At 30.1% G+C, this 25,245-nt stretch overlaps 2 protein-coding genes and 1 long non-coding RNA gene across 3 annotated transcripts in view; 2 read left to right on the top strand and 1 right to left on the bottom strand.

The window, feature by feature from the left end:
- The window catches only part of LOC143072470 (uncharacterized), a 38,459-nt gene extending 34,877 nt beyond the window's left edge, over nt 1–3,582 (top strand). The window contains exon 3 of the long non-coding RNA XR_012977197.1: nt 3,379–3,582. This is a non-coding gene — a long non-coding RNA (uncharacterized LOC143072470). The remainder of the gene's footprint in view (nt 1–3,378) is intronic.
- On the top strand, nt 1–3,582 carry LOC143072469 (uncharacterized). Its single transcript, XM_076247395.1, has 4 exons — nt 1–259; nt 1,143–1,331; nt 1,677–1,856; nt 3,330–3,582. Exons 1-4 carry the CDS (start codon nt 16–18, stop codon nt 3,344–3,346), a joined length of 630 nt encoding a protein of 209 aa, XP_076103510.1. The 5' UTR covers nt 1–15; the 3' UTR covers nt 3,347–3,582.
- LOC143072467 (organic cation transporter protein-like) lies at nt 3,050–25,190 on the bottom strand. The gene is made up of 10 exons (XM_076247393.1): nt 25,041–25,190; nt 23,008–23,222; nt 21,149–21,379; nt 18,498–18,700; nt 17,354–17,695; nt 16,875–17,009; nt 15,988–16,073; nt 13,738–13,858; nt 13,259–13,331; nt 3,050–3,457 (listed from the first exon to the last, which is right to left on the bottom strand). Exons 1-10 carry the CDS (start codon nt 25,171–25,173, stop codon nt 3,248–3,250), a joined length of 1,749 nt encoding a protein of 582 aa, XP_076103508.1. The 5' UTR covers nt 25,174–25,190; the 3' UTR covers nt 3,050–3,247.
- Nucleotides 25,191–25,245: the final 55 nt, after the last annotated feature.

Raw genomic sequence — 25,245 nt, forward strand, 5'->3', positions numbered from 1 at the left:
TAATAAAGAGTAATTATGCAATCACGCCATCAAGTCACCACGAGTTTGTTGAATATCGGTTTCACAGATAAAAACGGATACATTCCAATCGTTGTAACCACAATCCCATTCTCCTTTTCGCCAAATTTGACCTATCAAATTAGACTTATCACCGAGTTTGAACTAACAGGAGTGACACGACAGGTAAAGCAGGATCTGCTTTCCCTTCCAGAGCAACTAAGATCATCCGAGGATGATTATTTCGAATTTGAAAAATCAGGTAAGAATGTGTGAAAAAAAACTCTCAGTTTTGTTTTTCTACTTAATAGGAAATCTTATTGCATACTTTAATTATCAACACGAAAGACATGTTATATTTTACGTGATCACGTCACTTGTTTCTGGATTGACTCTAAGCATGTAGGTAAAGTTTTTCTTACCACTCACTTGACTTTTCGGAGTTTAAACTTATTAAATTTATTCATTTTAGATAGAGAAAAGGATCTTATTCTATAAGCTCCCCTTGCAGATAAACACTGTTTTCACAATCAATAAGATTCGTTTCATATTCAACCGATATCAACGCATTCTTCATCAACGAATGCTATTTTTCAACTTCCAATGATATATAATAATCTTTATTTTTAAACACTCAGACACATATATCATGTTTACCAAGAGGCAAAATACATAATCATAGTTATGGTTGCTACAAAGCAATGTTAAAATAATCATTAAATTTTGATTGAATTGATTGAATTATTATAAATATTATAATATTTTAACTAATTTGTTAATAAAAGGTGATAAGTTCTTCAAACATTAATATTGCAAAATGAAAGCAGCCTTTCCTTTTCTCCACAAATGGATACCTCTGGTAATATTCTGAAATAAGCTTATTTCTTATAGTTTTTTTAACAATAACAGACTGGCACTCAAATAGATAGTGAAATGTATAACCAATTGACAAGGAGCAGAGATGACAAGGAGACTGTCTTTCATCTCTAGGAATTCATTTCCATCTTCCTGTTTCTCTTGGAACTTTATGATAAATGTGTTGGATCTATAGACTATATCTACGTGTCCTTCATAGTATATATTTTGAATTTCATAATACAATATGTATGCCTTCAAAGTTTTTGATCGCTCTTGTTATATTGCAGACAAATTTGGAGGAATATGTAACAAAAGGACAATATATAATGGATGGGGTTATAAACCTACACCCGGAACTTGCGACCAGTTTTATCAGTGTGACGAGGAAGGTGTACCACATCAACAAAGCTGTGCAGCAGGAACGTTCTATGATGGAAATGAATGTCGGCATGCAGAAAAAGTGCACTGTTCTTATGGTATTACTGATTTGACCTTTTTTTGAGATGAAAATATTTTTAATTTTATTTCACGTCCGTATCATAGTCTAAACTTATGAATAATATTTTTTTTACTTATTCCAATAACTACTAGTCTATAGCAAATAAAACTTTTCAAAAACAAATAAAAATATTTTTGAAAGAATTTAAAATTCACTTTTAGAAATGTCTCATAAATGTTACGACCTATGCATGAATATTTTTGTATACTACATAGTATCCATATAAAACAATAAGACACTAACATTACACTTCATTGTGATCTTTAATCAAATTTATCTTTAAATTAATGTATTCTTCTATACATATTTTCCTTCATTATAGATCCTTGCCAGAGGAAACCACATGGCTACAGTTATGCTGATGGCCAGAGTTGCTATGGTTACTTTGTTTGTATAGGTGGACGTTCAAAGTACTTGACATTTTCGAATGGTTTTTACTTCAATGCTCACAAAAAATCGTGCCACTCTGATCCTACCTGCTTTAAAGATAACCTTAAACGTCGTAAGTGTTATGCTTTATAAGTTAATATACATTTCAAAGACAAATCTTGATAACTTCCTATTGTCCCTTCAAATAAATGATATACAAAGCTATATGTAATTTTGAACAGACAAGCACATAGAAAAGTTAAAGTATTCTTTTGAATTTATTAAAAAGTATTCAATTTCTCTTCCAGATTTCTAACAAATAATTGATGAGATTCAAAACATGTTAATTCATATGTAAATTACGGTTTTATTGTGCAGTGTGCACTATATAGATTCTATCAAACCCCAGAGCTTAGTTTTTTGGAAACATCTTACTTTCGGTTGAAAGGGGCCTTTTTATACCTCAGCCACCCTTAGCACGGAACCATCCATATATGTTAAAACATCAGGCAATATTTTACATTGAAATATAACTGTACACTTGCAATAATAGTAAATTCACCATAATTTTTCAAAAGGGTTTGTGTTGCTTAGTCGTTAGTTTTCCATGTTGTGTTTTGTATACTGTGGTTTGTCTTTTGATCTTGGCGTTCATTTGCAAGCACATATACTACTGTGCCCCTCTTATTGCCGACTTTTCTTTATTCATAGGAGGCTGATTTTATACAGAAGTTTCATAGAAAGAAACGTTCGGACTTCCGCTACATACATACTGTTCTCTCACTAAAAAAATCGAAGTTTGGTGACTTTATTGAACGCACCTATCCCATCGTACTTAATTAAAAAAAAGGATGTACCAAATACAGATCAGTATACCTTATATCTTGACTTGCATATAGAAATTAACAATGAGTATCAGAGTATCAATTGAGAACAAAAATTTACCACAAAGGAAATGATAATAATTTTCCTATAATGAACTTTCTTTCTTTCACAACGATCCCTTCCGGAGAACCCCCGATTTTCATGTTTTTCAAACTTTGTTTTCTTAACTGTTGTTTGTCTATGGTCGTTTGTTGCCTTTCTTTCGCATCTTTCAACCCTCTTTTTCATTTCCGATCTAATTTGAAATAGTAAATACATAGGGATAAGTATTGAGTTATAGTTGGGTGTATATATATTCCTAAGTATATTAAAAAAAAAAAACCACACACACACAATGTTTAGAGTATCACATATACATTGCCCGATGTATATTAATGCAACACTTATTATTTCTTACATGAATCTGTGATATAATGTCCTTAAGTTTAGTTATTTGAAATATTTTATTGTGCATTATATTTTTTATTGATTTAATATAATACAAACATGGTTTGTGGTCATTGATTCAAATGGTAGCATTTACATGATCACATAATTATACAAATATTATTATTTTCATTAATGCATACAATTCTATTTCAAAGTCCAAAGACACATTCTTTGAAAGCTTCTTTAGTATTTTCTGGTACAAAACATAGATTAATAAAAAGTTTTTGCTGTCTCAATTTTTTTCCTCTTTCTTAGTTTCCCAAATTTCCATCCAGATTGCTCTTTATTCCAGTTCACCAATTCTTCTAGCGTTTGAGGAAGTTCTCGCTGTCCCGTTTCAGGTAGTACCGTAACGAGAATGGTAACAAGAAAACAGCATACTCCAAAAACTACTCCAGGACCCCAGATGATTCTAGCAGCCTACAGTAAATGAAATCCAATTCACTATAAGAGACGATCAACATGTAGCTTAACTTTATTTTGTTTATTTTAATTTTGTATTTTGTATTTTATTGAACAGTCTATTAAAATAAACATCATGGTTGTTCGTGCTCTATATATTAGTTACATAGTGTGCTAGTGACCTAATGACGGTATATATGAGGTCAGTAAATTCCATATGCGGTGAGAGCGAAGCTCAAATGGTATATATATGAGTTCAGTAAATTTCATATGGGGTGAGAGCGATCATATTCTTAAAAATGTATAGGAGGTAAGATAAATATATATATGACACTAAGAAAAACTGTGTATCTTTTTTTTAACGGAGTGTCTATTCGTCCGGCTAGCCGGGACCTTCCGTTTTGGGATGCGCAAATCCTTAATATCAATAAAGTGTCATGTGGTGCTTAAAGTGTCCAGGATGAGGTGTCGGATAACAAACGCGCGTATGCAATGGACGTTTTGAGAATTGGAGATCGTGATTTATATCAAATCAAATCAAATCAAATATTTTATTGTCATATAAACTTTACAGTTTGTGACCAACATATATTAACACAATAAACACAATAAACATACATATTAAACATACACAATAACAACAGCATCAAATTTTTTTTTTAACAACAAACAAGTTGTTAAGAGTCCCCTGCCCTCAGTTCTAATGACTTTTTCAAGAAGGATCCTAACTTATTTGTTTGTAAAGGCGATGATGGATTTAGTAAATATTGAATTTTTTCTTCTTCATTTAAATTATTAAAGTTATTATTTTCAGTACATAAGTGATGAAAAAGATCATTTCTTAGAGTTTTATTATACTCACAATAGAGTAAAAAATGTTTCTCATCCTCTAGTATTTTACATTTATGGCAAAGTCGTTCCTCTCTTTGGATTTTAAAATATCTCCCATTTTCAAACAAAAGGGAGTGATCACTTATTCTAAATTTAGTGATTAATCTCCTTATCTGAAAATTAGATGTATTAAGATAAGATTCTAGTTTGTAATCTTTTTTAATTTTTTTATAAAGAAAAAATTTACTTTTATCATCAATGTTTTGAAATTTATTTTGAATTAAATCTTCACATCTATTTTTCATTTTTAACTTTATATCGTTTTTTATTTTATTTACATCTTTTATGTCCTTACAAGTAGAAAGAATATTAAGGTCAACATTAGTCTCTTTAACAATATTTTTTGCATATGTATACTATAATGATGGAAAATTGCATGTTGTAAAAATAAAATAAAATAAAGTAAACTTAGATAAATAAACTAATAAATAAATAAAATTGAATTATATTGCATTGCTAAAGCTTCAAGACAAAGTAGATGACGTAAGATTAAGTTATAAATAGTTTCGTCTTTTTGTAAATAATATAGTTAATCTCATTTCTAGAGTTCTTTTGATCATAGCTATTAATTGCATCTTTTAAAAGAATAAAAATGTTTGTAATTTGCCGTAGGAAAATAACCCCAAAGTGTTTTCTATTGTCCACTTAATAATTCTGTAAAGTAAGTAAAGATTTTGATAATCCTTTAATTGCTTTTACGTAACTAAATAAAATGTATGTAAATCATATAAATCTATAACATAAAAAGAGAATATTTGACCAATAAAAAGTAACTTTAGAAAATTCAAAATTGACGCTTAAATTTCATAGGTGAATAAAATAATTCCAATCAGCACGTGATGCTGGGGTTAAAAGGGGAAGACCGCAACCTCCCAACATCACATATCACACTTAAATGTAGATAGCTGTTTGGAATAAATAATTGAAACATCATTGTATTTTATTCACCAGGTATGTAAATTGTTAACGTATAAACTATTTTCAATTGAATTTAAAAAAGTAAGAATTTATCTTCTGATTTAATAACTTAGTTTCGTATTTAAAACTTAACTTAAATTTATAAAAGATTTTCATTAACAGAAATAAGTTAAAACAAAGTTTACTATTTAAATAAATGATCACATATCACACTTCAATGTAGATAGCTGTTTGGAATAAATAATTGAAACATCATTGTATTTTATTCACCAGCGCCAGGCCTCGAAAGTACACGTGTCCGAGATGAGGGACACGCCAGAAGAAGGTGAATTAAATAATATGCTAAATTAAATGTTACTTTAACTTACCTAAAATAGACAGAAGTTCTGTAAAATGATGTTTTATTTTCAGGTTCCAAAGATCAAGTGACGCTAAAACATAATTTTGGATATTCGAAATTTTAGTCACCTGACCTTTGGATTTAAGAACTTCTTCTATTTTCTCCAATGAAATGCCAAATATTAATTAAAAAGACTTCCCATAATTTATTTCATTGGTCATCAATTACCTGCTGACCATTTAAGCTTTTGTCAATCAATTTGACTTAATTCTAAGCGTCCCTAGTAAACGGATTATCGAACTTTTACCTATAAACAAAGAAGATAAATAATTCCCTTTGTTCCTTTAAATCTAAATACTTCCCAAATACAATTGACATCTTTTACTAGGATTTATCTATTTACTTTATAAAAGTCTTTATTAGTTAAAAGTATTTGACATCTAGTTCTTACAAAAGATACTTAATTAACATGCTCTTTGATATAAGACTTTACGTAATACTATGTACAAAATATCTGTGAAAGTATATAATTAACTTTTAATTCTATTTACAAGTTTCCAACTTTAGTTAATATTTAAAATTATATTCTTCAACATAAATCCAATTTATAGGGTTACATTAATTTTATTCAATTCTTCTGGTATGAATTTTCTTTATAAATTAAGCATTATAATTTTACTTTCTTATAAAATCTATAATATTTCCTTTTATTCAAATTAAGCATTCTTTCTCTTTCTTTTAATGGAAATATAAAATTTCCATATTTTGTCTATTTTTCCTTCACTATATTGTTATGAATTTGTTCAGCTGGTGAAGAACTGAATTGAGTTGATTTTGCATGTCAACATATTGAGTTAAATATAATAATTTTGATGTTTTATGACATTTAAGTCTATGTAAATTCCAGTCATGAAAACTCATGGTGGTTATGGTTACAAAAACAACCTTACAATTGATGGATTCTAATTTTGTTCTTGTTTGACTTAAAATATTTTTCATAGTTAATAATTTATCATTGTCATCTAAATCGTAAAAACTTTCTTCGTATGCTGGGGCTTTAGTTTTGGTGCAGATATCTGGTATCCCTGCCATTATGTAAACTATTTTGGGTTGTTGAACTGCATGCAGTCTTTGGTAAGCAATATTTGCTAGTTCTTCTAATTTAGCTCCTGGCTTAACAAAAATTTCTTTGCATCTTATGTGTTCTTTAAAACATTTTCCCCGACTTGAAGAGAAGAAATATGTGTGGTTGAACATCTATAGAAACAAACAAAACAAAAAAAAATAATAGTAATAATAATAAATGAAATTAAAGGATTATATAATATTTAAATATACATACAAATTTGGATTAATAAATGATCATATTAAGTGTATTTGTTAATTAAGCATGCAAGGAGCAAACAAAAATATTACTATAAATATACCTAATACAAGATTTGTTAAGGATTCAACTAGTTATCTTGGGATGAATTTAGAATATAATATCATTTTTGTTTGGTTAGAGTAAATCATTCATGCAATTTGTATTTCATTTTTATTAATATAAACACTTAATAATCCTTTTGTATGGTATGGTGATGTTCACCTTTTCACTTTTTGTTATCACATCACAAATTCACTTCTTGTTATCTCATCACAAATCTCATTTCTAGAGTTCTTTTGATCATAGCTATTAATTGCATCTTTTAAAAGAATAAAAATGTTTGTAATTTGCCGTAGGAAAATAACCCCAAAGTGTTTTCTATTGTCCACTTAATAATTCTGTAAAGTAAGTAAAGATTTTGATAATCCTTTAATTGCTTTTACGTAACTAAATAAAATGTATGTAAATCATATAAATCTATAACATAAAAAGAGAATATTTGACCAATAAAAAGTAACTTTAGAAAATTCAAAATTGACGCTTAAATTTCATAGGTGAATAAAATAATTCCAATCAGCACGTGATGTTGGGGTTAAAAGGGGAAGACCGCAACCTCCCAACATCACATATCACACTTAAATGTAGATAGCTGTTTGGAATAAATAATTGAAACATCATTGTATTTTATTCACCAGGTATGTAAATTGTTAACGTATAAACTATTTTCAATTGAATTTAAAAAAAGTAAGAATTTATCTTCTGATTTAATAACTTAGTTTCGTATTTAAAACTTAACTTAAATTTATAAAAGATTTTCATTAACAGAAATAAGTTAAAACAAAGTTTACTATTTAAATAAATGATCACATATCACACTTCAATGTAGATAGCTGTTTGGAATAAATAATTGAAACATCATTGTATTTTATTCACCAGCGCCAGGCCTCGAAAGTACACGTGTCCGAGATGAGGGACACGCCAGAAGAAGGTGAATTAAATAATATGCTAAATTAAATGTTACTTTAACTTACCTAAAATAGACAGAAGTTCTGTAAAATGATGTTTTATTTTCAGGTTCCAAAGATCAAGTGACGCTAAAACATAATTTTGGATATTCGAAATTTTAGTCACCTGACCTTTGGATTTAAGAACTTCTTCTATTTTCTCCAATGAAATGCCAAATATTAATTAAAAAGACTTCCCATAATTTATTTCATTGGTCATCAATTACCTGCTGACCATTTAAGCTTTTGTCAATCAATTTGACTTAATTCTAAGCGTCCCTAGTAAACGGATTATCGAACTTTTACCTATAAACAAAGAAGATAAATAATTCCCTTTGTTCCTTTAAATCTAAATACTTCCCAAATACAATTGACATCTTTTACTAGGATTTATCTATTTACTTTATAAAAGTCTTTATTAGTTAAAAGTATTTGACATCTAGTTCTTACAAAAGATACTTAATTAACATGCTCTTTGATATAAGACTTTACGTAATACTATGTACAAAATATCTGTGAAAGTATATAATTAACTTTTAATTCTATTTACAAGTTTCCAACTTTAGTTAATATTTAAAATTATATTCTTCAACATAAATCCAATTTATAGGGTTACATTAATTTTATTCAATTCTTCTGGTATGAATTTTCTTTATAAATTAAGCATTATAATTTTACTTTCTTATAAAATCTATAATATTTCCTTTTATTCAAATTAAGCATTCTTTCTCTTTCTTTTAATGGAAATATAAAATTTCCATATTTTGTCTATTTTTCCTTCACTATATTGTTATGAATTTGTTCAGCTGGTGAAGAACTGAATTGAGTTGATTTTGCATGTCAACATATTGAGTTAAATATAATAATTTTGATGTTTTATGACATTTAAGTCTATGTAAATTCCAGTCATGAAAACTCATGGTGGTTATGGTTACAAAAACAACCTTACAATTGATGGATTCTAATTTTGTTCTTGTTTGACTTAAAATATTTTTCATAGTTAATAATTTATCATTGTCATCTAAATCGTAAAAACTTTCTTCGTATGCTGGGGCTTTAGTTTTGGTGCAGATATCTGGTATCCCTGCCATTATGTAAACTATTTTGGGTTGTTGAACTGCATGCAGTCTTTGGTAAGCAATATTTGCTAGTTCTTCTAATTTAGCTCCTGGCTTAACAAAAATTTCTTTGCATCTTATGTGTTCTTTAAAACATTTTCCCCGACTTGAAGAGAAGAAATATGTGTGGTTGAACATCTATAGAAACAAACAAAACAAAAAAAAATAATAGTAATAATAATAAATGAAATTAAAGGATTATATAATATTTAAATATACATACAAATTTGGATTAATAAATGATCATATTAAGTGTATTTGTTAATTAAGCATGCAAGGAGCAAACAAAAATATTACTATAAATATACCTAATACAAGATTTGTTAAGGATTCAACTAGTTATCTTGGGATGAATTTAGAATATAATATCATTTTTGTTTGGTTAGAGTAAATCATTCATGCAATTTGTATTTCATTTTTATTAATATAAACACTTAATAATCCTTTTGTATGGTATGGTGATGTTCACCTTTTCACTTTTTGTTATCACATCACAAATTCACTTCTTGTTATCTCATCACAAATCTCATTTCTAGAGTTCTTTTGATCATAGCTATTAATTGCATCTTTTAAAAGAATAAAAATGTTTGTAATTTGCCGTAGGAAAATAACCCCAAAGTGTTTTCTATTGTCCACTTAATAATTCTGTAAAGTAAGTAAAGATTTTGATAATCCTTTAATTGCTTTTACGTAACTAAATAAAATGTATGTAAATCATATAAATCTATAACATAAAAAGAGAATATTTGACCAATAAAAAGTAACTTTAGAAAATTCAAAATTGACGCTTAAATTTCATAGGTGAATAAAATAATTCCAATCAGCACGTGATGTTGGGGTTAAAAGGGGAAGACCGCAACCTCCCAACATCACATATCACACTTAAATGTAGATAGCTGTTTGGAATAAATAATTGAAACATCATTGTATTTTATTCACCAGGTATGTAAATTGTTAACGTATAAACTATTTTCAATTGAATTTAAAAAAGTAAGAATTTATCTTCTGATTTAATAACTTAGTTTCGTATTTAAAACTTAACTTAAATTTATAAAAGATTTTCATTAACAGAAATAAGTTAAAACAAAGTTTACTATTTAAATAAATGATCACATATCACACTTCAATGTAGATAGCTGTTTGGAATAAATAATTGAAACATCATTGTATTTTATTCACCAGCGCCGGGCCTCGAAAGAACAAGTGTCCGAGATGAGGGACACGCCAGAAGAAGGTATAACCTAGACCTGAATATGAGCGAGCTAGTATTCCCCAGATTCCTAGAAAGAAGCTAGAACCCCCGTATACAATATAAGCGAGTAAAGTCCCAAAGCGAAAGATGCCAGTCCCCCGATACATAACTTTATTAATCGTTTTGGAGGGAAAGGGGAGACAACCCGACAGTGCAGCGATTCTTCCCCCTTTTCCTGCATTACAATACCATGAGTAAGTTCCTGTCAAATCTAGAGACTGTGCTAGAGAAAAAGCTTCCTTTATCAATGGATTAATATTATTATTATATAGTCTAGCTAAATATAAAAGGGTTTGTGTTTTAATAAAACATTCGATAGGCAATCTCCCTAATTCAGCTCTTGCTCCTAAATTGGATGCATTTTTTCTTATTCCTAGAGTAGATTTACAAAATTTAAGATGCATATTTTCAATGGGGGTTTTGTCTATAAAATCAAGTTGATTAATTTCTTTTCCTGAAGATAAGGCTCTGTTATTGGCTCGATGAAAAGAAATATATGTATCCAAATATGTTACTTCTGAATTATAGGTCATAATTGGTTTTACTAAAGAATCAAAAAGATTATTTGCTACTTTTATAGGTAGATTATTCAATGATTTTGTATAGGATTTTATTGCAAAAAATACTTTTTTTGCCTTTTTTGTCAACTCTAAAGTACTTTGTGATAAATTTCCATTACATTTTATCAACATTCCCAAAAATGAATATTCTGTTACACTCTCTATGGCTTTATTCTCATAGTAAATATGTGATGTTTCACTATTATGTTTTGACTGACTTAAAATCATGGATTTAGTTTTGTTTGTATTCAAAGTCAAGGAATTGTACATTTAAAATTCCTTGTTTATATTTTAAGATGTAATAAAAAAAAAACTAGAGATAATGTGTTTGCTTTAAAACAAATTTGTATATATGAGTGACCCCAGAACAGCGTATATAGTATACATGTAAACTGAGAGGAATAAAGCCCGACATCAAACTGAATTTGCTGATTTACCCCATGAAGGCAAAACGCATTCGGATTATGACTAAATCAAATATGCATGGATGCCTTATTTTTAAGTTCTACTACAACGGAGATCTATGAACATGCATTGATATACCTTCATACTAGTATCAGGGTTTGGGTAACCCCCTTTTTCTGTTTAACTTAATAAAAAGAATTATTCTATATTGATTTTTGTATCGTAAACACAATCTTGCTTTTAAGGAGGGTTACACGTGCCTACCGTTCTCTCTTATTTCCTATGAGTTAAACATCCCCGAACATTTAATTTAAAAAATCGTGTCTGAAAATCATTTGACGACCTGATTTAAACCAAACTTTAAGGAAACAATAAATTCAGAATATTCTTTTGGAATCATAGATTTCTTTTAAAGTATAGATTAATTAGTGGTCAGACTCTTTACATTACATGGAATGCATAGGTAGAACAAATAAAAAGATTACCAAACTCCCCGGTTTAGAATTAAAAAAATATGAATAAAATGTGTACTTTGTAGAATATTCATTTGTATTTTGATTTGTTTTAGTGTGAATGAATGAAAATAATTTGCACAATTCTTTGCACTGACTATAAGTAACTAATTCAAAAATGTATTTTCTGCATAGATATTGATATACGATTTTAGACAATATTTCTCATAACTACTCGGCGTTTATTTATCTCATTAAATCACGATGTTATATCTTCACCATAAGATTTTTGGCCAGACAAATAGCAAAATACCATAAAAATATATTTGACCGGCCGGGTGAATAGACATTTTTGACTATTTGTCCGGCTAGCCGGACGAATAGCCACTGCCTTTTTTTAATATTTAAATATCTGTTGTTTTTTCCAGTAATATTCTTGTTTTACCCTCTGTCTTAAAAAAATGTGTTTTATTTCCGAATTTCACATTTGGAACAGTTTTAGGGTTAGAAAATTTCCATGGCCGATGGTTCACGAATTTTGGGATGTCTTAGAGTTAGAGAAAAGTTCATTACCAATTCGCTTTTATTCACTTGATATAATAAGAAAAGAAACGTATTTTATATATAAGAGTAGCACGGGTGTCACACTTGTCATGTGGATAAGCCTTTTCTGTCCCATTTAAAGCACCCGATATCAATCATGGTTTTTGGTGAGGTTCGCGTTGCTCTGTTCAACGTTTTTTGCTATATGTCGTTGTCAGTTTTTCATGTATTTCCCAACCCTTTTATGTTAACTTATTCTTACCCCATAGATTCTACTATTAAAACAAGTTTTTTTTCATAGTCACAAGGTGGTTTTATATGTTTAGTTGACTGTAAAATACCATCTTTTTGTTTACATAAAAAATGAGATGGTGTTGTATGATTGACAATGAGCAATGACAAAGTAGTTAGGAAGAAGGGCCTTCAACAATATAACTAAACCAATACATATGCTATTAAAGGCCTATAAATTGTTTACACTTTACAAATCTTCAAATATTCCGGTGGCAAATCGTTTTACAAGCAAAAATATAACTATAACGTGTCTAATTGTTATAATGAGGAAAAAGAATTTCCAAACTATTCAAAAACAAACAACATCAATTTCCGTGTATAATTATAATTATATGCATGTATGCATATTTTATCTCAAATGAAATATTGTTTGTAAATTTACTAGGATCCTATTTTACAACGTCAACAGAATATTATAAGTATCAAATAATTGAATATATCAAGGGGAAAATGAATCAACAAGTTACAAAGACAGATGAAAAAAAAGCCAAACACAAAATCTGAAAGAAAACTACAAATTATGTTACCCATTCAAAATCTGTGAGTTAGCTCAGATGTACTGAAAATGTATAATGTTTCCTTGTCCGAGGGTTATTTTCACACTCCCTGGGTAATATCTTACTTTGTTATGCGTAAATGCAATTTCAAATGTATTATCTAAATTTTATTTGCTCACCAACAAAGAAGAGAAGGGCGCAATCATCGCACCAACTCTTGCCATGGTAGACGCAACACCAAAGCCAGCCGATCTACAAGACATAACAAAAGATACAGCATAAATCACAATGCCGAGTTTTGAAGAAGATAAAGTTTTGTGTTTATCAATTTAGAGATGGAAAGTGAGAAATTCTGCAGTTACTTGTTGCATGCACTCTATTTTGCCTACCGTGACAAATTATTGACTCATACTTAGAAGAAAAAAGATATAACTGATATACTATGATATTGTTTTTGTTACGTAATACTATTTTATAATAACTGTGACTAGTAATGACGAACAGCTTTAGAGTGCTATCGGAGAAAATAATATTGAACAGCTATTTAGAACGGTTATAAACTGAGTTAACAGAATCTGCATTTGCTGGGCCTTTTTTATGCGTTTTTTTTTTGCGTTAAGAGCAAACAAATTACACAAGCACAATGCTATTATCTTACCTCAAATTGGTAGGGTACAGTTCAGGAGTATACAACCAAACTGAGTTAAAAGAAGAGGATATCGCAAGTTTACCAAGAAAGCCAAACGCTGTTGACACTACAGCGCCTTTACCACCATCATCTGTAATACAATATACATAGCTACGTACATATTAAACCAACACTTTTGAGTTTCGACATAGCATAATTTGACTATCACTGCCTGTAACTTTACGGTAGATGCTGGGTTAGAAATTTTTTTAAAGTTTTTTTACGGCGATACTTTTAGCTTGTTATTTACCTTCTTTAACAAGAAAGCAGCAGAAAATTGTATACATATAAGTTCATACACGTATATATGTTATGTACAGTGAATTTGTATAATCAGGGATTATGTAGAATCCCTGATTTTTCAGGGAATATGTAGAATCACTAAAATCATTAGTAATTATATATAATCCCTGAAAATGACCAGTGATTTTACATAATCACTGAACATTTTAATAATTATTCTACAAATTCCCTAATATTTTTTTCAGGGATTATGAATAATTTAAGGATCCTTTGTTTGATAAAAAGAATAATACATATAGACTAATCATCATTTTTTACTTTCATAGTTTAGTTTAAACATATTTTATTTGCTGAATCAAAGCAAAATGGATTAGACATAAGTAAATCATACTTTCATATTCCTTGTAGATGAAATAATTTTGCTTTTAAACACAGAGGATGATCTGAAAGATACAACCAACTGAAGGTTTAGAGATAAAGTTGAAGACTTTCAAAATTAATATTATCAAGATTCACTTTAAAACGATAACTTTACATGTATTGTTTGTTTATTAAAAGCCAGAGTCCAATGGATATTCATGTTCTATTTGTAATTATGGAACATCTGTTTTTTGTTTTTGTTTGTTTTTGTTTTGTTTTTGTTCAAATGAACAAGATATTTAAACAGAGAGAACTTACGCATCTAAATGTATAGAAAAACTAAGGATTGACAATTAGAACAAAAGTTTAGAGGAAACTGGCATTTGGTGTAATATTCTCTTAGCATGATTCCACAGGGTAAAAAAGGAAAGGGGATACCAAAAAACTTAATGATAATTGTTCACCAAAAGTCTGAAAAAAAGGATATCGCCTGGCCAAAAACATGGTTTCTTGTTCGAACCAGTTCGGTGTTGCTAATTCCCTTTTTGGGGGGTACCTACAGATGTTTTTTACTGAACACTTTATTTCTCTTAAGCGGGTCATAAAATCTGATTCGATATGTGAATGAAAATGGTTTCTAAAATGTGGATATTGTGGTAATAACAGATGTGAGGCATTTATTTTAATATATTGTGTTTAACATTTTAATATATTGTGCTTAACATTTAAAAAAAAAATAGGGTTATCATTTTGATATGTTGTGCTTAACATTTTACAGTTTATGTTTATACAGTGTAATGCTGTTTTATTATGATCATTTATAGCATAAATTATTTGACTTTTATTCATTTTCTTTATAAATTAAAACTATTTCTTCATTTCAGTTATTATGTATAATCCCTGATTTTTTTCTAGTGATTATACATAATCCCTGAAAATTTTAGTGATTATATATAATCCCTAAACTGGCCAGTGATTCTACATAATCCCTGAAAATTTCAGGGATTTTACATAATCACTGATTATACAAATTCACTGTAACATATACAAGGGTGATGTACTCATGCAGTCAAATGTGTAAATTACTGGCCGGTCAAAAATTCTGCCGATTTCAATCGAAATGTTTATACGAGTCTTCATAAAACCTACAAACAGTCTTTTTTGTCAAATTGTCTTTGTTTCTTGGGAGAAAGTATGTAACAATTGTGTCTTATTTTAAAAACCTGCATATAGTGGAGAGATCATTTGACACTTCCTTCCAAATCATATGCAGACTTTGATTTCTTTGGGATGTGCTTGTATTTTTACGACATAGGTCACGATAGGCAAAAGAGGAGGTTTGAGCTCCCGTTAAAACTGGCTTAACCCACTGAATTGTGTATATAAATCAAGTCAAGATATATAGAAGATGTGTTGTTCATGGTTGTACGTCTTTTTTTCATGGAGGAATTGGTGTTGTTGGTTGGTGCAGTATGTTGTACTTTCAATATTGTTAGTAGTTCCCTTGATGGTCTTCGGTTGTTTTTTGCTCTTTGGTCGGGGTGTTCTCAAATTTTACCTGGTATCCTTTTGTATTAAATGTCAAAATATTCCTATTTATTGTACAAATTAACTAACCTTTTATAGTGAGAAGTGCTACAGAAATTATAAGTGAAAGACCAGCTAATGCATGGAAGAAAACAACCAGTGTTTTTCTAGAGGTTCTGTAATAGAAGCATTTTACAAATAAACTTTTTTGAATACCATAAACTATTTTTCAGTGATAAAATCCCAGAAATCAAGATTTTATTTCAGAACAATTATTTTGAATGTAACGCGTCTTTTGTCTATCAGCTCATAGACATAATTTTGTCATGTAAAATTGACGTCACCAACGATTTTTCATGATTGACCCCGGCGTAAACTGGAATTTAGAATTATTTATAAGGAAGTACTGTAATGTTTTTTCTGTTTGTTCGAAATAATGAAAAAAGGTGATGCATTCTTTAAAATAAGATGCTACGCGGGTAATTCAGTCTGCACCACATTTTTATGCTATTTCTTCATAGACAGAAAAAATAGTTAAGTCATTCCTTAAATGCAACAATAAAAAATATTAAAAATATTAACTTGAAGTATAAACTTATGTGCATAAATAGACATGTTTTGTAACCATATAAGAATTATGGAGCTGTTGAGGTACTGCTGGGTAATCAACACAAAATCATACTCTAGTGCTAATCTACACCAAACATAATGTGTTATCTATTTTCAGTTGAAATACCTTCTTTCAGCTTCGACGATGTTTTCGAAACAACATAAAGGACCACTGCCAATATTATACAGGTTATAACCGTCTTTTCTTCTTAAAACATAGATTACTTGAATAGATGGATCTCTTCAATTCATACTTATCAAAGTCAAAGTTGAAATAGCTCACTAGAATGTTGCATGCGATTGGTCAATGTAATATACTCTTATAATCTGTCATTTACACTTTAAGTGACAAACATTTTAATAAATACCTGTTTACCATTAACCAAAACATAATGTTGGAAGGTAACTCCACTGTTGCATTGATGAAATAGTTAAGATAGCGACTGCCAGCCATTGAAGATGACGTCAAAAAGAGTCCATAATATGTCAAACTGTTCACACACCTTAGAAAAACAAACGAAACACCTTAGACTTATATTCTATTGGAAATAATTACCCTTAGCTGTATTTGGAAAACCTTTCAGAATATTAGTGTTCAATGCTCTTTAATTTTTCTTCTTTATTTAGCGTTTTTAACCTTTTTGATTCGAGCGTCAGTGATGAGTCTTTTGTAGAATAGAAAATGCCAGCTTTATTCACCAGGCTTTTGCGATACTACAGTTTAAATTTCCTTATTATAATTGAATTGAATTGAATTGAATTATATGAAATATGTCAAATATTTCGTTGGATAAATTTCAAACAAACTATGTTAGCTACATGCTTAAGGTTTTGATTTTCGACTCACCATGCAAACCAAAGAATTATAGAATTCCTAAGTAAAATGCTGCTTTTCAGAATATCAAGAAGAGTATACTGCTGTACAACTGATGGTGTGGAATCAGTGGTGTTTTCTATTAGGTCCGCACTTTCTATTTCTTCAGACGGTTCATTTTCCGGTACATCGCTAAACTCATCTATGGGCTCGGACCTAGGTACAGCCAGCTCACGCATTGGTTGTTGGGAACTGATTATGGACAGGACTTGATTGACATTGACCTTGTTTATCCTTGCGATTTTCTTTGCAACCTTTATTGCATCGTCTGTTTTCTTGTTTGCGATTAACCAACGAAAGGATTCATCTATTAACCTGTAACAGTTTTAAATGAACGGATGAAACGATACTGCAGCTGCAACACTATTGCTTTAGCAAAATAAGAAGGTTGTATATTTCTGTGTTGACATGAATATCAATTATATTGTCATTTTTTTTTATAAATTTCCTGATTACAAAACTTAGAATTTTTCGAAAAACTAAGAATTTTCTTATCCCAGACATATAGATTACCATAGCCGTATTTGGCACAACTTTTTGGAATCTTGGGTCCTCAATGCTCTTCAACTTTGTACTTGTTTGGATTTATAACTGTTTTGATCTGAGTGTCACTTATGAGTCTTCTGTAGACAAAACGCGCGTCTGGCGTATTAAAAAAAATATAATCCTTTGATAACTATTGTACAACATCTTAACTGATAAAGTCTGTAATCTTAATTTCCATGCGCCTTGAAATAATTACATAATTATTCAATTCAAATCTTTATTGCCATAAAACTGCATAATTAAAGTATGTGACACAACATAATAAAATGAAAATAAAAAATAACAACAAGATAAATTGATAAACATCTAAACCTAATACCATTGCAACAGTTTGAGATGGGGATTGATATTCATTTAAAATAAAGCTTCTAACCTGTTACGTAGTGTTAATTGAAAAAAAACCCATCTGTTATCAGTTGAATTCTCAAATAATGTGTAAAATATTACAAAAACTGATTTTTTTTAATACAGGGAACATATACTCATGGTGCAGTTGTTTATTTTTATTGTCCCCACCCTTTTTTTGGGGGTATCTTTTTGCTTTTTTACAATGATGTATATATTTCCTTACCAGTAACCAAACAAACTATGAACAGAAATTAAACCAGCCGCTAGTTGTATGTATCTCCATGAGTAATTACGCAATCCGTATCCAAATGCTGTAATGGACATCACAGACACCGTCCAAAAAACAGACAAAAGGGCTCCTATTGTACCACGGGATTGCTTTGGAAACATTTCTAGAAGGATCGTAGATAAAACTATTGCAACACCCTAAGAATAAATTGAAATTGGACAATGAATACAAAAAAAAACAGTTTGCATATTGATAACGTGTTGCTAGCTGCCACATGTATGCATCTCTAAGCATAATTTGCTCATTTAATTTGCAATTCCAGAAGAAACAAGAGGCTGTCACAACGACAGCAAACCGTATTTATTAACATTTATTTGTCCTGCCAATATCACAAAAACCATAACTGATGAACGGTGAAAGTGAAAATCGTCAATATCAAATTTGACATCCATTTTGTCATCAGTATCAACATATTAAAATTTGAAAAGCTTAGGTTGAATGGTTCATGAGTAAATGCAACAGCATGAATGGAAACGCCAATCTTTCAATCTTTCAAGAACCATAACTCCTGAACGGTAAAAGTCAAAATCGTCATTATTGAACTTGACCTTCATTTTGTTGTCAGTAACAACATATGTAAATTTTAAAGCTTTTGTTGAACGGTTCATGAGTAAATGCACGGACAACATTTGGTTGCCGCCCGCCCGACCGCCCGACTTCCCGCCGTACATCCATAAAATCAATAACAGACATTTTTGTCACAAAAATCCGGTTAATAAAATTTATTAACTGATCATGAAATATGTGTTTCGAACTTCAATTCGTTATTAAAATTTTTAAATTTGGTATCACAAATTAAATCAGTTATTACATAATAAAATTCGGAATAACAAAGTCAAGAAATTTGTTATCAAAATTTTTACCATTTTTGATTTTAGTAATCCTTGATTTTTGATTATTGCTCATTCTTTTATGTTCTATCTTGTGTTTTGATTACTGTTGGTCCTTTTCCTTTTATTGTCAGTTTATTTTCGTTACAGTGAATTTGTATAATCAGGGATTTTGTAGAATCCCTGATTTTTCAGTGAAATGTAGAATCACTATTAGTAATTATATATAATCCCTGAAAATGACCAGTGATTTTACATAATCACTGAACATTTTAATAATTATTCTACAAATTCCCTAATATAATTTCAGGGATTATGAATAATTTAAGGATCCTTTGTTTGATAAAAAAAAATATAGTCAATTTATCATTTTACTTTCATATTCCTTGCCAGATGAAATAATTTTGCTTTTAAACGGCACAGGGGTTTCAGATAAAGTTTATCATATCAAGATTCCCATTATAGCGATAACTTTAAATGTATTGTTTGTTTATTTTGAAAAGCCAGCGTCAAATGTATAGTCATGTCCTATTTGTAAATCTACAGGTAGAACATGTTATTTGTGGTACATGTAAAACAAATGGTGAAGATCATTATGGAACATCTAAATTTAGTTTTTTGTTTTTGTTCAAATGAACAAGATATTCAAACAGAGAACTGTAAACTTACGCATCAAAATGTATAGAAAAACTAAGGATTGACAATTAGAACAAAATATTAGAGGAAGCTGCCATTGAGTGTAATATTCTCATAGCAATTCCACAGGGTAAAAAAGGAAAGGGAATCCCAAAAAAACATAATGGTAATTGTTCACCAAAAGTCTGAAAAGGAGGTTGCTAATTCCCCCCCTTTTTTTGGGGGGGGGGGGTACCTACAGATGTTTTTACTGAACACTTTATTTCTCTTAGGTGGGTCATACAATCTGATTCGATATGTGAAGGAAACGTTTTCTACCATGTGGATATTGTGGTAAAAACATGTGAAGCATATTATTTTAGTATATTGTGTTTAACATTTTAATATATTGTGTTTAACATTTTAATATATTTATTGTGTTTAACATTTTAATATATTGTGTTTAACATTTTAATATATTTAATTAAATAAGGTTATCATTTTGATATTTTGTGCTTAACATTTTACAATTTATGTTTACAGTGTAATGCTGTTTTATTATGATTTTATAGTATAGATTATTTGACTTTTATTCATTTTCTTTATAAATAAAACTATTTCAGTTATCATGTATAATCCCTGACTTTTTTTTAGTGATTATACATAATCCCTGAAAATTTTAGTGATTATATATAATCCCTAAACTGGCCAGTGGTTCTACATAATCCATGAAAATTTAAGGGATTCTAAATAATCACTGATTATACAAATTCACTGTAACATATATAAATGCGCGTGAACTTCCCTTAAATATCTATCGCATCTTTTGTATAACCAATTTCAAGTCCAGAATAACGCACTAAAGAAATTTGTTAACTCCAAATTAAAAAAAAAATAATGAATAACGAATTCCATTGTTTAAGAGATATAGATGCTAAAGAGGCTGCCACATATATTTGTGCATAATTGTATACGATGCATATGTTTCAGAATATTAATCTTTTTATATTAAAATATGAAACGTCATCTTTGAAATCATACACATATCTTGGCCAATCATAGTATCGTACCATTTTATCAAACCATATGAACAGTAACTAAAGACATTTACTAGTTATGAGGTTATGAGGTTTATCTTACCTGTTGCAAAGCGCCGAGAAGAAGTCTTGAAATTGCAAATATTGTATAAGATGGAATAAAAAAAGAAGCTGTGTTTATGGTAAATAATCCTAAATGCGATGACATTAAAATTGGTTTTCTGCCGAATCTATCTGCCATCGACGCAAAGAGCATAGCTCCAACACACTGTCCGGCTGCTAAAAATGTTTGTGTCAATTCACCCAAACCGGCACTTGTACAAACTAAATTCCACTGAAAAATAAGACATATGATGATTAAAGTCATAAGAAACCTCAAATTAAAAAAAAAATATGCATATGTTTTTTATAACTAAATGGATAGTTTTCATTATACAACTTATGTACATATACTTTTTTCTGAGGAAAATTCTTTAATTTGTTCACATTTAGAAGAAGTTTACTTATTTTTAATTGCTTCCTTCCAGGAAGCAAATCGCCGACATATTTTCCGTATGCATAGTGACCTAAGCGTAACCCTCCTCGTAAAAATCCGGTGGTCGCAATACGCATGGATCTGTCATTAAAACAAACAATTATCTGATTGTTCATGTTAAACACGTGCTCAATAACCATGCTTTTTGTTATTTGTTTACTATAAGGTGACAATCGGTAAACTTCGGCTTCAAAACACAACATTCAATGAGTAGCCATATTTGACGATTAAACAATCTTATATGCGTAAAAAATGAGACATTCGTGCAGAGAGAACTTAGTTTATGATATATACATGCATTGGTTCAAGAATTGGATAAACATTATTTTTCACCACTCACTCGTTTCATATGACTTTAAACGCAACCTGAACGAGAAGTGGATAGTATCAAGTTCATATCAAAATTTGTCTTCGTAACTGATTTACCTATAAAACAAAACATGAAATTTTTTCTATTATCATAGGTGAGTCTAGGTAAAAATCATGCCATCCTCGTGCCTAATGCAGATACACTTGATCTATATTGCCTTCATCAATCAGATCACGAAACAGATATCAATGTATCAACATTTTTGGGGTAGGAATCAAGTGCTTAAAGTTAGGACACAGTGAGTTGATCATGGAGTACATACAGTTTCTACTAGTTAAAGATGATGTACATGTAAATAAAAAAGTTTTTTTCATCATCAATTTCATTTGAGGTTCACCTGAGACATATTCTATTTTGTCGAGAAATACCATGGTATCTACCTTGTTCAATTCTAAGTCTATGTGAGGAAATTCGTCTTAAGCGAATAAAATTTCTTCTCCGCTCAGGGGATTGCAATACAATAAGATATTTTTCAAAACCAAAATTGGTCTTGAAAGTGCTATATTTATAGCTACAGAGCTTTCCACCAGAACAGTTGTGAAATTGGGGTCTCCACTGATCTTCATAGTATATATTTTAGATACAAAATTCGAAGATCGCAATGTACATAAAAACCAATCTTTCATCACACTTTTGATATGCCCTCCGCTAGTCCAAGAAATGACACCCGTAATAGCCTACGATAAAAGTTTCATGCACTGGGGGATTGATTAATGTTTTAGACATTTTAAACTAATGTATGTACCATCTGCACATTGTTTTGCGCGAATGCAGGATCACACAATTACTATTCACCAATATAATGAGAAGTTAAATTACCGATCCAAAATGTGTTCAAAGAAGATCATCGTTGACGGCAACTAGAAGCGCAAAGAACGTATAAATTCTTAAGGAAAGCCTAGACAGATATGGGACTAGTTAGGGAGCAACAATTAAACTCCAAGGAGAGCGGGGGGGGGGGGGGGTGTATGGCTCCTTCTAGCAATTTGGGTAAAATAAACTGATGTAACACAATTAGTATTTATTCGAATCAAGCAAACTAGAATTACTATCTCACCTCAGACACAAATGTTTTTGCAGTATTTTCGTAAGTATATCCGTTAACACATGGTAATGTCCACTTCTCGGACGTCATGTTAGTTCCATTGGAATAAACAGTGATGTCACATTGGCTATAATGAACTATGACCTGTGATTCATTTATATAGCTTGGAATACCATACGTATGAATACTTTGTGTAAAGTTGCTGCAGTGATGAGGTGGTTGGTAACCTATATATGTAGTTAAATTGAAAGCTTCAAAATGTAAAGGTTGAAAGAGAAATTTTTAATATTAACAATTTAAAACAAAACAACGAATTTGACATGGCTGTAGGTTTGAAAAAGTATGACGAAGCATATGAATAGTATTTAATTTGAAGGCCCTTTTAAAGGTTTTGCAATACTATGAGAGCCATCTTGCAAATTCGCACCCCCTTTCCCCCCTAAGACATTTTGAAATATTGGCATATAACATAAATCAATTAGATATGCACAAAACCCTTTAAAGATAAAATAAAAAACATGTCTCAACAGTTTGCTGATTTTTGGTAAAGACAGGAACTAGCTTTACCGGTTTGAACAGAAAAATAACGTAGACAATAGCAACTATTGATTACCGTATGGCCTTCAACAATGAACAAAACCAATATCACAAATCAGGCTATAAATGGCCCCGATATTGCAAAATATGAAACAATTCGAAAAGCAACTCATAAAGAAATATGGGATACTTTTCGATATTTCAAATCTTGAAACAGTTATTCTATAAATAACTTTTAAATCATTCTTTGTCATAACAGTCATTATCATGATCGTCATCATCTTCTTCATCAATATCTACCTTTTTATGACTTATTTTTGAAGTGCTTGTCGTAGCAAAATGAGTTAGACGTCATAATAATCTAAACAAAAAGGATTAATCTGAAAGTTTGATAATCATAATTCATAAATCTTAGTGATGTTTGCTTGTATATAAAACCAGACACTATGTGCCTCGGGATAGTAAATATTATTATCCTGATTTAGAGTAATTTCTCGCAATTTGATTGGCTGATATTGTCCTAATAAATTTCAGTACAATTTTTTATTACGTCAATTGGAATTATCTCCCTTATACCAAGGATTTGTATAGTAAGAAGGATTGGAATCTCGTGAGCTTTTGCATAGACTGTAGTATAATGTCTTATGTCTTACTATACAAATCCTTGCTTATACCATTGACCTAATAAAAAAAATGAAATTTGAATTGCTATAAAGTCCTAATATTTTTAATTTTTCACAGTTTTTTTAATTATCTAGACTGTATTTGGTTGATATTGTCCTAATATTGAATTTTAATATTATAATATGTAATAGAACAAAATCAGGATAAATTCGTTACACAGTGTTCAATTGTCCTAATACAGAATTTATCGGGTCAATAAAATTCATATCGGGTTTGGCTTCGCCTCACCCGATATGAATTTTATTAACCCGATAAATTCTCGTATTAGGACAATTGCACACTGTGTAACTAATAATGTATGTGATCCGAGCATATTGAAGTAGGACTGTACCAATATAACGACATTACATGTATAAAATATTTTTTTTTATAGAGAAAACAGATACCAAAGCTAGAATCAGAACTCGAAAATTTTTTAAAAAAGGAGACAAAATCACTACAAAAACGAAAAACGACAAACAATTTACAGTCTACAAAAATCACACAAAAATTAAAGACTTAGCAACACGAACCCCACAAAAACAAGAAAACGATACCAGGTGCCCCGAAAATACGTAAGCATAATTATTCTGCTTCACATGTGACACTTGTCGAGGCGCTAAAGGAATGTACAAATTCAATGTTAAGAATCGTTCGGTGATGACAAAATCGAACAAAAAGGACGGCAGGTTGATGAATACAAAAAATGGAAACGTGGTCATCTGTGACACAGATAATCCATAACAGCCAAACATCTCAAGATGGCGCCCATTAATCGTCTGAATGCGTTTGGGTATTCAAAATAGACGTATGATAAGTATTTGTTAACACAATACGACTCTCACCTATGAAAACATATACAAGTACAGTATAAGCTCCACCAAACATATGAATAAAACCAACATAAAACAGTTGGAGAATTTGGTACCTCTTCCATGGACCCAAAGTTGTTAAAATGTTATCCACGTCAACATCCATATTGTACAATGTTTTAAATGAGAACGAATACAAATGATTGTATCACTATCGGCGCATTATAACCCGAATCGT

This window comes from Mytilus galloprovincialis, chromosome 4 (genome assembly GCF_965363235.1).
Source record: "Mytilus galloprovincialis chromosome 4, xbMytGall1.hap1.1, whole genome shotgun sequence".
Classification (NCBI taxonomy): Eukaryota; Metazoa; Mollusca; class Bivalvia; order Mytilida; family Mytilidae; genus Mytilus; species Mytilus galloprovincialis.

Coding starts and splice junctions, on each gene's coding strand:
- LOC143072469 (XM_076247395.1), top strand. CDS start 16: ATGCAATCACGCCATCAAGTCACCACGAGTTTGTTGAATATCGGTTTC. Junction 260..1,142: donor TTTCGAATTTGAAAAATCAG/GTAAGAATGTGT, acceptor GTTATATTGCAG/ACAAATTTGGAGGAATATGT. Junction 1,332..1,676: donor AAAAGTGCACTGTTCTTATG/GTATTACTGATT, acceptor CCTTCATTATAG/ATCCTTGCCAGAGGAAACCA.
- LOC143072467 (XM_076247393.1), bottom strand. CDS start 25,173: ATGGATGTTGACGTGGATAACATTTTAACAACTTTGGGTCCATGGAAG. Junction 13,859..15,987: donor AGCACTTCTCACTATAAAAG/GTTAGTTAATTT, acceptor ATTGTATTACAG/ATGATGGTGGTAAAGGCGCT. Junction 13,332..13,737: donor CTGTACCCTACCAATTTGAG/GTAAGATAATAG, acceptor TATGTCTTGTAG/ATCGGCTGGCTTTGGTGTTG.